We start from the raw sequence: 12,042 nt of genomic DNA, 5'->3' as shown, positions 1-12,042 counted from the left end.
GTTCTTAATTTCCCCCACCCTCTTCTAAAATGAGTGTTTTTAATTTATTTATTGAGATTTCATGCTATTTTTAAACAAAAAACAAACAAAAACACCATCAAAATTGACGATGGGTTTGGAATCAAATTCTGTATCCCGTTTTAATGAAAAGAAGTCATTTGCCCATGGCTAAAATATGTGATATTGGTTTAAAAGCCTGTAATACCCTCAAGAATGCCACCCATGATCTATATCAATCTACTACAAGTCTACTCCAATTACATTTTTTCTTTGACCTGATCAGAAAACATTTCACATTTCATACAAGAGATGATAGAAGTTTGAAAAAGGGAGTTCCAATTAGAGCAGCACTTCTTGGTATGGATGCCCAAGTCTACATTAGAAATGAAAAATAACAACTGACAGTGAAGGGTTGGATGGAACACAAACTTTGCACGGATCAAGTTTCAGGCCAAGTCTACAGGATCTCTAGTTAAAGAGTTAGCTGGGGACAGATCAAACAAACCCAATAGGTAGTACCAACAATGGCATGAAATGCTAGAATTCAAGAGGCACCGTTTTATTCTTGAAAACTCTCACCGAGGGAAGAGTTTCCCTGGTCACAGAACCCGAGGACAGTTCTCCTGCCATTTTTTCACAAACTGCAGTCTCCCCCCACCCCCTCATTCCATTCACTTATGGATTAAGGAAGAGCCCAGTGGCTCTCCTAGGTTTCAGGCATTAGTCTACCCCAGACCTACCAGGAGATGTCAGGAACTGAACCCGGGAGCTTTTTCATGGAGTGCCCTACTTCTGAGTTGCAGCTCTTCCACTCAGTGGGCAGCATAATTGTTACCCATGTCTACAATATTATCTGAGTTGTCTCTGCAGGTACCAGTGCTAACAATATGTCTGAAATGTTTGCCAGTCAGAATAGATCCTACTGGACTAGGTAGAGGTGGGCAGGCTGCTTTTTGGCTCTGCAAAACTGCAGCAGGAGAGAATGCTCTTATGTCAGGTGTGAGACGCATGGGTGTGGTTGGTGGAGCAAGGCCTCATGCGCCAAATTCAAACTCTTGATGGGCCAAGTTTCATCTGTGGGTTGGAGGTTCCTTGCTCCTGAAATAGACCAGTTGTCTAGTACACTATAAAGCAGCTTTGTAGGATCACAGTACTGTAGATGTGTGTGTTTTTCAATTCTGCGGACATTGATTAGGTCTGGGCCAAGTCTACAAAGGTAGCATGATCCCCAAGTTCTCCAGTGGAAAGGTGTTTTCGATTTCCACAAGCAAAAAGCCAGAAGATAAAGCAATTGTATTTGTTTCCTTTAGTAAAACAAGTTATACCCCACCATTCCACTATAAAATAGCATTCAGAGCAGCCAGCAACACACCCCAAAAATATAACACAAACATAAAAAATTCAAATGTTACACAAAACTGATCGTACTGCCGATAGTTTAAATATCAGAGTGCCTCAAAAGTGCAGAGGCTCAGGGAAAGATGCTGTACTTACAATGGATCACACCTGCCAAGAAGACTCATGAGACGAAACATTAGGATAATGGCCATATTTCTTAATATAACAGCTTGGAAGAACTGCAAACAGTTTAACCAATCAACCAAATTCAGAAAGTACAGGCAAGTGATAATTTTAGTTAATTCTGGTAGAACAGCATCCCTTCAGATCCTTTTAGCATGTCATACAGTTGCAGATGGTGACTCCCCAGCAAACTGGGCAGCAGCGGGGGGGGGGGAGGCTTGATTACGAGGTGAGCCTTGAATGTGAATTCCACACATGCATCTGGGTGCTACTGTCCACCATTCACACAAAATGTGCATGTCGGGCCTTAAAGGGCATCCCCATAAGTCCCACCAGTCCTACTGCCTGGCAGATCACTAAAGGGTATCCTTAACCCAATAATGCCTCAGTGTCCCTGCTGTTTCTCTCCCCAACCACCTCACATGCCCACACTTCTTATACAAAGGTTGAAGAGCTCAGGATGAAGATCCATCAGGCCCCCCACATGGTCCTCCCCACAACCTGCTCCCTTTGGGAGTCAGTCTTCCTTGAGGAAGGAGAAAAACAAATGCACACCTGCTACAAGAATAATATTCCTTCTGCTTATTGGTTTCTATCTCCATATAGCAGTGGTTCCCAATTAGCTAAGAACTGCAGACCCCCTGTTTTTCAAAAGCAAAGCCATGGACCTCCTGCTTTTGAAAATTTTGTTATCTCTATGGTAGTTTTTGTTATGTGAATGGTGCCACAGACCCCCTTGGGTGGGTTACAATGGCCCCCCTGTGGTCCACGGCTCACCAGTTGGGAACCACTTCTGCTATACAGTATTATTCAGGATTCAAACACTGGTAAAACCTGCAGCTGATTCCATGCAGTGGGACACAGGCCCATGTGCCTACTTCCTACTGCACATTGGAAGTGGATTGTGCAAACTCAAAGCTCAATAAAAGATGGAAAGCCAGACAATGGCCACCATCTAACCAACCAACACTTTTTATTGCTATTATTTACATGAATCAGAACAGTTTGTGTTGGATAGATTCGCATCACATCTGAAACTTTGCATATCGCTTTCTGTGGCAGCAGCAGCAACAACAACAGCATTATTGCCAACACTGCCTCAAAGCCTCTGTTAAAAGCTGTTCTGAAAGCATTTTTGGTCTTTCTGCTGCAGCAAGGCAGCTTATTTTCCTTTGCAGGAGCATGAAAGGCAGCCGTGAAATGCAGGACTATTAATATTTCAAAGCGTTCTGGTGACATAATAAATCAAGAAAGTGAGCCTTGTGTGTTTTCTGATGTTGCCAGAAACTCTCGGAGTATTTATAGCCATGTTCACACTTGAGTGTTTTATCATATAAAGAACATTGATCTAAATATAAATTAAAATGATAAAAAGCTATAAAAATGCAAAACAAAGCATTGCTCCCCCTAGTCGATAAAAGTTCTCCTTATTCCAGTCTCTCTAGTCCCCTCCTTCTGCTCATCACTCCTTTGCCTTTTGCTTGTAATTTATAATTCTTAGCTTCCTCTTTTAGTGTCATGTCTAATGTTCCATCGGTTTGATTTGTAGTGATCCACTCAAACAGAGTAAAGCTTTTGTTTGTTGTAAAATGCAACCAGTTTGAGGCGAGTTTGTGTGTGGTTTCCTTCTCTGCGCTATTCTCTCTGCAGATTCACATTTCTTGTTCCTGCCTGAGGGGATGGATTTGAGTTAGATTATCTTTAAGGCACCTTCAACGCTGCGCTTTGCTTCCTCTTAGACATTTCAAGTGCATCTCAGCAACAGTAGCAAGGCTTCTAGGATCTCTACCCCTAGATCTTGTCGTTAAGCAGGCTTATTGTGAAAATAAAACAACGTGCTTCATGTGATGTTTGCAAGCGTGTGTGTGTGGAAATCCATGTACTGCAGTTTACATCTGACAAAGTAAGCTGTATCCTATTAAATCTCATGCCTGGATAACATCAGCAGTCTTTACAATTTACAGTCTTTACAATGTTAGAACCTTTTGGCAATTTACAATTACAATGTTAGAACTTTCTGGAAATTACTGGGTAAAAGTAGGCTTCTTGGCACAAATTTCACGTTCCCCAGCCCCACTCTGGATTCGTTCTCAAGACTGTTTTATGCAGTGACTGCAAACAGCTGTTTCCCCTTCAAATTATTTACTTATTGCATTTCCATCCCACCTTTTTCTCTGAGGAGCTCAAGATGATGCACATGGTTCTCCCCATCGTCATGTACCGGCAATCCCCACAACAACCCTGTGAAGTCGGTTAAGCTGAGAGGCAGTGACTGGCCCAAGGTCACCCAGTGAGCTTCAAGGCCAAGGGGGCGATTTGAAACCTGTATCTCCCAGATCTTAGGCCAAGACTCTAACCACTGCACCTCACAGGCTCTCAGTAGCACCAAATATTTGGAAAATGGAGCCTTGACAGATTTTAGGACTAGTTAGATATTTCAGTTTGAAATGGAACCTCTACCCCCCCTTATACTGTATATAACATCAAAGTCTCACATCAAATATGATTGATCTGTAGAAAGGACTTGATGATCTGAAAATAGAGACAATTTATGTACCTTGTAACACACACCCCCCAAAAAATATTATATATATATATATATATATAGAGAGAGAGAGAGAGAGAGAGAGAGAGAGAGAGAGAGAGAGAGAGTGTAAAGGGACCCCTGACCATTAGTTCCAGTCGTGTCCGACTCTGGGGTTGCGGCGCTCATCTCGCATTACTGGCCGAGGGAGCCGGCGTACAGCTTCCAGGTCATGTGACCAGCATGACTAAGCCACTTCTAGTGAACCAGAGCAGCGCACAGAAATGCCATTTACCTTTCCGCCGGAGCAGTACCTATTTATCTACTTGCACTTTGACGTGCTTTCAAACTGCTAGGTGGGCAGGAGCTGGGACCGAGCAACAGGAGCTCACCCCGTCGCAGGGATTTGAAAGCATGTGTGTGTGTGTGTGTGTGTGTGTGTGTGTGTGTTTGGGATCATTTCAGAACAATAACTTCTTAAGTTTTTTGGTAGTTGCTGATAATGTCAAAAGTTCAAAGATTTACTTCCTCCCTTCATATAAAAAAGGATTACCTGGGTTCTTACCTTGTCTATTGACTTATATTCATTTAGTCCAGTTCCCAGTATCATCTGGAGGAAACCTGATGGTAGCCCATTGGCTAGGAAAATCCACACATCCAAAGGAATCCTTGAAATCCCAGACTTTCAGCAAGAAGATGAAGGCTCCTATGAATGTATTGCAGGAAACATTCGAGGAAGGAATGCTGCAAAAGGCCAGCTGCTTATATATGGTGAGAAAACTGAATTATTTCCAGATGGAATACCAACCAGCATTATTGAGAAATACTACTTACACCCTTTATTTAGTCCTCACAGGAAGAAATAAAGGACAAAAATAATAAAATGGCTGGTGAGCTGAAATGTAGTTCAGAATTCAGTGAGTATGAAATATTATGCATCAGCGGTAGACTAAAAATGTAGCTCATAGCATCCTACGGCTACAAAGGCAAATACAAAGAAAAATGGAGGGGGGAAGTGGTTTCATTCATACAAAATATTAAGTGGCAGAGAGAAATTATTTTGTCATCTCCTCTTCCCCCTGTTTATCTGTGGCAGAGCTCCCTAACTTTGTGCCCAACAGATTTTAAGGCTATAATTCCCATGACTCCTGGCCATGGGCCATGCTGGTTGGGGGTTATGGAAGTTGAGTTCCCAGACAGATAGAGGGCAACAGGTTGGGAAAGGCAGGACTAAACGAGGAAGAAAATCTCAGTGGTTTGTAGTGATGGTGGTGGGCTTTTTGGAAAAGGCACTGCTAGCACGTCCTTCTAGAAACGGGGAATGTAAACAAAGAATTAGACAAAAAGGTGAAATATTTAGGGATATGGCTGACTACAAGGATTCTTAATCTATTTCAAGATACAGGTAGGTAGCTGTGTTGGTCTGACGCAGTCAAAATATTAAAAAATAAAATAAAAAATTGTCCAGTAGCACCTTAGAGACCAACTAAGTTTGTTCTTGGTGCATGCACACAAAAGCTTATACCAAGAACAAACTTAGTTGGTCTCTAAGGTGCTACTGGACATTTTTTGATTATATATATATATATATATATATATATATATATATATATATATATTCTCATGATAATTATATAAAGATTTGGAAAGAGATTAAGACCATGTTTTGCTCAACCTTTTTAGAAGACCGGTACAAAATGGAAATAGAAACCTTGTGGCAGTGGACCTTTTATTGGTACCTGAGAAAATACCCACATTTGCCACCATTCAGAGTCAGCCATGCTTAAAATGGTTCAGTGTTCAAAGCAAGGAAAAGAAGTGGATGGATTGATGATCAAGCTAGGAGAAGGAGCTGGGAAATTATTGCAGGGGGCAGGGGATCCAGAAGAACATTCATTTTTGTATTTCTATTTCTACATACACCCCAGATTTATCTCAAGCCCCATTCCAAAGTTTTTGTCTACAGTCTATGGGTCAGGCTTATATTTCCATAAAGCTCAATTACTGAACATAATAGCTCAGTTCGTAGAGCATGAGACTCTTATTTTCAGGGTCATGGGTCCGGGCCCCAAGTTGGGCAAAAGATTCCTGCATTACAATTCTATGATTCTATGTAACCTACTAATAATAGTCAATTGATGTATAGGAAATTAATCTGTAATCAAACCTTTAAAATTATGCTCTTCCCTTATACTCCAAAATTATGTTGCATATGCCGGAAAGCAAAGCTAAGGTCAAATGCTTACAAACAAGTTACTCTCCAATTGTGTTTCTCCACGGAAAGGAGGATCTTTCAGTAGAGGGGTAATGAGACAAAAAATGTAGGAGTAGGATGTAATTTTCATGAATCTCCCCATTCCTTCTCAGTTATTAGACTATTCCTACCTATCATGCTGTTAAAAAGATTCCCCCAGCCTTATGGAGCAGATTTTGCAGGGCAGGGGGCCTGCAGAGTGAAGAGAGATGAGCAAAAATCATGCCCATGCCTCATTTTGCTAAAAGAAACCTATGCTTTATCAAGGAACACATTATATCAGCAGGTGTCACAATGGGATACAACCCAGGGTATGCACACATTACAGCCTTAAAATACAGTGAGACTGTTGTTGTTTTTTACCTGGCTGCATTTCATTTTTATTTTACAAATCCTAGTACACACGTCACATATGATGTGTTTCCACTCCATCTGGTGCTGGCACTTTCAATAATCGAAATGAGTGAGTGAGACAGATTCCCCCTATTCTTGTTTGCAGAGATTAGCCTTCATCTCTCCCCCACCCCCTTCACTGGCTCCTCTTGTTTTAAAATGAATGAGATCCTAACCCACTTACAAGGGGCTGAATTTGAATTTAATGGGGCTGAATTCTAAGAAAAACATGAAGGGGATTGTAGTGCGCAGGCTGCAAGTGGTAGCTGGGTAGGAAGTGGGATGCTCCTCCATGATACATCCCAGTGGACTGTGGGTAATTGTGGGTGACGTTGTGTACATGGATTCAAAGACCAGGGTGAAAATGCTCTAAAGTCAGAGTGAGGGGTAATGTGTGCATATGTCTTAGCACATATTTCCTGGTTGCTGCCATTCTGAATGGTGTTTTAGGTTTTATTATGCTGCATATCCACTGTTAAATGTATATTTCTGTACTGATTTCTCCTATAACACATAAATGTCGCAGACCAAGAAAGTCAACAACAGAGAAATGACTGCCTTCATAATGTAGTCTTTAACACACAACATTTCTCCTGAAGAAGTATACAGTAGGCTGTTCTGAAAAGCTTGTTTATTTGAATTTATGTTTTTAATTTGTACGTGTTCCAAGGCTTTAGGGGAAAGGAGCTAACAATAAAGTTACAATAATTCCGTGTTTTCCCCCCCATTGATAACAGCACTCCCTGAATGGAATAAAAGCATTGAGAATGCCTCTCTCTCTCTTTATGACACATTGGTTTGGGAATGTGAAGCAACTGGGAAGCCAAGCCCCTCATATAGCTGGTTTAAAAATGGCCAGCCGCTTGCATCAGAGGTAAGATCCGGGATTCATTTTGGCTTCAGCTCAAAATTTATAACCAATTCTGCTTTTTGTGAAGCTTTCCTGCTTTTCTTTTGTCGCTTTGAAAATCTAACTCTCTTTTGAATCAATCAGCAACCGGTTCCATTGAGTGATTCCAAATTTTAGCATGACATCAAAAGGTGAACAATATCTCACCATCCACCATTTCTACTCCATGGTTCGAAGGAGAATGCCTAGTAGCACTGCAACAAAATATCTGTGTTGTACATATCTTTATCAAGCCAGATTGCAATGTCTATTCATTTGTCCATTGCTCTTTTTTTTTTTACTTGTGAATGATAATTTATCAGATTGGTTACATGACTCAAAAGAAAAGCAGCTGAAAAAGATTGGGAAGTAGAGCTTCCATTTGAAATAAAATGCCTATTTTGATGTGTTTCACATTCATATGATTTTGTGGGTGGAAGAGAGAGAGAGAGAGAGAGAGAGAGAGAGAGAGAGAGAGAGAGAGATTCACTCTGAGGACAGCAACAGCCTGCAGGTTGAACTAAGTATGCAGAAGATATTTGCAGCAAGCTCTGTGGAAGTAAAAAGTGGAGAAGTAATGGAATGTTGTTAATTAGATTGCTGTGTACCATCCATACAACCTGAGGCTGTGTCCTCATCAAATTTTTAAGCTAAGCAAGGTTGGGATGGGTCAATACTTGAGGGAGAATCCTCTAAGGAAAAACCAGAGTGCTGAAGAATCGGTTTAAAAAATCAGTAGAAGTCACCCTTTCTTCAGCTACCCTTCTCTCTCTCTCTCTCTCTCTCTCTCTCTCTCTCTCTCTCTATATATATATATATATATATATATATATATATATATATAATGATTGGCATCATCTTAAACTCTGCAGTTATGCACATTTGATTCTTTAACACATATGCCCAGAACCAGAGCTACACACATCACAATGATCACACAGACATCTTGTGCATTCAGTCCTTTCTATTCATTTCAACAGAAGGGAATGTTAGAAGTCTTTACTCAAATCCCTCCACAAATCTGAAACATGGAAGAGACAGTGGGACTGAGCCAGCCAACGTTATTATCATATTTATTTATATCCCACCTTTTCCCCTGAAAGGGACTCAAGTTGGCTTCCAGATAAAATAGAAACAGCTTGAAAACATGGGGGAGACGTGACCAATAGTTAAAAAACAAACATTTGTGTGTGTGTGTGTGTGTGTGTGTGTGAGAGAGAGAGAGAGAGAGAGAGAGAGAGACACGCTGGCCTTGACCCCAATGTCTGCATATTCAGTGAATACAATCTCCACAAGTGAAGAGACAGGACTGTAACTCAGAGATAGAGCATCTGCTTTGCATGCAGAAGGTCCCAGGATCAATCCCTACCATCTCTAGGTAGTGTTCTGCGGGACTCCTGCCTGGGATCCTGCAGAACTGCTGCCTATCAGTGTAGACCAGTGTTTCCCAAACTTGGATCTCCAGCTGTTTTTGGACTACAGTTCCCATCATCCCTGACCACTGGCCTTGCAAGCTAGAGGCGATGGGAATTGTAGTCCAAAAACAGCTGGAGAACCAAATTTGGGAAACCCTGGTGTAGACAGTAATAAGCTAGGTGGGCCAATGATCTGACTTGATATAAGTCAATTCCTTACATTGGAGCCTGTGGAATTAGGGTGCTCACTGGCTTGGAGACACTACTTGTGTAGAGTGCAGAGAGATCGACAGTGTGTGTGTGTGTGTGTGTGTGTGTGTGTGTGTGTGGCATTGGCTGAACATAACTGTTGTCTCATGCAAAACAATGAATTGAAAATATGCTTCGTCCTTATTTCTGGAGTGCGAAACCTGATGTAGTCAAACAGCACTATCCACTCACAAGAGGCAGGTATCAGCACCCTTGATTTAGGGTGGGAAAACTACCAGAGCTTGAGCTCAGGGGCTATAGAATTCTGACTGACTGATAAAAGGAGAATGAAACAGAAAACCAGGAAGATGGGAGACAGAATGGCGTATTCTAAAAGAAGCATGGCTAATAGGTTGGTTAAAAAAAATGTAAGAGCCTGCTGGAACAGGCCAATGACCCATCTAGTCCAGCATCCTGTTCTCTCAGGGGCAGCCCGATGTCTGTGGAAACCCGAAAGCAGGATTCAAGCACAAGAGCCCCATGCCCTCCTGCAGCCTCCAGAAGCTGGTATTCAGAAGCATTGATGCATCCAACTGGAATATTCCACAGTGCCCAATTGGGTTGGAAATACTACTTGCTCAGATGTACATGGGAGCCCTTGAAATTAGATAAGTTCAGAGTATACACCCATACTTTCACACACAAAATTGATTACTGCATCATCAGCAGTCAGAAGGCTATTGCATTCTTCGGCCAGCAACACATATAACAAAGCTATCATAACTCAGGCCACATATAGCAGATCCTCAAAGGATCCCCAATACAACCTGCAGCATCCCATGCCGAATCCCTAAAATATATTGAATCATGTAAGGGATTCACTTGTACAAAGTATCATTATACTACCACCCAACCTTCCTGCTGATTAGAACCCAGGTTAAAAGGAATAATGCCTGGTATCTATGACGGAAATACAGTGTGGTGCACTGGAATTGTATTGGTGTCTGATTCAGGTAAAACTAACATGTAAGAGGGCAAAACTACAGGTGTGGCCCCTGGGGATTTGAATTTGGCAATGTTGACATAGAGGCTGTATACACAGACATAAGCTCTTTCTTCACTCAAGCAGAGACAAATTCTCTTTCTCCTTAAACTAAATAAAATAAAACATTTTAAACATAGTTTTAATGGTATTAATATTGGCTTCCTTTCTTCCTTCTTTTTAAAGGAAAGATTTCAAATCGAAAATGGAACTCTTACTATAACTATGCTGAACATTTCAGACTCTGGCTTCTATCAGTGCGTTGCAGAAAACCAATACGATTCCATCTATTCCAATGCCGAGTTAAGAGTAATAGGTAAGTTAACTATTCCTTCAAAGGGGAAGACTGGAACGTTATAAACAACTAAGTTCCGAGAATGAAAGGGGGGGAGGGGGGAGTCATATCGGTCATGGAGGAGACAAGCCAAGAGGAAAGACCCATACATTTCAAAAGCTAAAGAATGAAAACTCATTAGTTCATTTTCTTTGAACTGCTATGCCACATATTTCTACACCCACTTTTTAATTTAACTTATTTCTAGTTTCAGCCCCTGATTTTTCCAAACATCCTGTGAAAAAAACGTCAGTTGTCCAAGTGGGAGGCCAAGCTGCAATTGGATGCAAGCCAGAGGCCTCTCCCAAGGCTGTCATTAGCTGGAAGAAAGGCAGTGAAACGCTACAGCAAAGCAAAAGGTAAGCCCCCCCCCCCTTTTGTTTATTTCTAAGTGATTAATGCTGGAACACTGTTTATCAAATCTTGGCAGGATCCAAGGAGCTACTGGGGCACCTGGAAGGAGCTTTCACTATTTCACTGAATTTTTTTACTCTTTAAAACAACAACAACAACAACAACAACGGATGACTGAAATCCATGCCATGTCACAAACCCCTCAAGTATCAATAGCAATGCCATGTGACATAGTGGGCTGCTGTTCATTAATAGAAAAAAACTCTAAAGATCATTGGGTGTATCCGATGGTTGTTATTTTCTCCTGCAGGAGAAGCCTGGGAAGTAGAAGCAAAATCATTTCAAAAATGGTGAGATGATTGAAGAAACATGCTAAAATAAAGTAGAGTTGCTGGATAAGACAAATTAAATGATACAAAATGATAATCTGATTGAAGTTGAATCTAGGTAATCTGGCTGTTGCATGTACAAGGGCATTCTATTTTTTATGTTTTTTTAAATTAATCTATATACCGCTTTTATGCCAAAATGGCATAAATATTTTCTAAGTTGTACGTTTGTCAGACTTACAGGAAAACATAAGCCTATTATTTTGTCCTTTTAATATATTCGGTTAAATAAATCAGGTCATTGTTTCTTCAACCCAAATCCCACTCTTTAACTGGACAATAATAACATTACCTAATGGTCCATCTTTTGGTACCTGAGGAGAAATGTATCCCCTTTATGTACAGGGGCCAGATATGCATCAGAAACACAGATTTGGAAAACTTCTGAATTCTGAGTTTGATGGCTACTAAACACAAATAGGAGCCAGGAGTTCCAGTACCATCAGCAAAAAAGTACATCTCACATGAGGATGTGGAGGAGAGAGTTGCATGTGTCACGTCTTTTATTTCTCTTCCATGGTACATTGTCAAAAAAAAGACAAACAGTAGAAGCTCTTTAACTAAATCTAAGTGACTGAACTGGTGTTGTAACTGCTGCATTACACAACACTAACAAATAAAGACTATCCACCGATTGCTAACAGATTACCTATATGGGATATTAAAAGTGGTGCATAATGTTATGCCAAAATATATTATTATCAGAAAAGGTTCACATGCATTTGAAATGTTCTACCA

The 12,042-nt window shown here is 40.9% G+C and overlaps 1 protein-coding gene across 4 annotated transcripts in view; it reads left to right on the top strand.

Annotated features, from left to right (window-relative positions):
• CNTN6 (contactin 6) overlaps positions 1 to 12,042 on the top strand; it is a 158,180-nt gene that overhangs the window by 94,086 nt on the left and 52,052 nt on the right. For all 4 annotated transcript variants that reach the window (XM_033141196.1, XM_033141198.1, XM_033141199.1 and 1 more), the window contains 4 exons: positions 4,638 to 4,816; positions 7,430 to 7,566; positions 10,414 to 10,543; positions 10,770 to 10,920. In XM_033141196.1, the coding sequence (XP_032997087.1) occupies positions 4,638 to 4,816; positions 7,430 to 7,566; positions 10,414 to 10,543; positions 10,770 to 10,920 (597 nt within the window). The remainder of the gene's footprint in view (positions 1 to 4,637; positions 4,817 to 7,429; positions 7,567 to 10,413; positions 10,544 to 10,769; positions 10,921 to 12,042) is intronic.

This window comes from Lacerta agilis, chromosome 2 (assembly GCF_009819535.1).
Source record: "Lacerta agilis isolate rLacAgi1 chromosome 2, rLacAgi1.pri, whole genome shotgun sequence".
Classification (NCBI taxonomy): domain Eukaryota; kingdom Metazoa; phylum Chordata; class Lepidosauria; order Squamata; family Lacertidae; genus Lacerta; species Lacerta agilis.
This window is presented reverse-complemented; position numbering and strand designations above follow the sequence as displayed.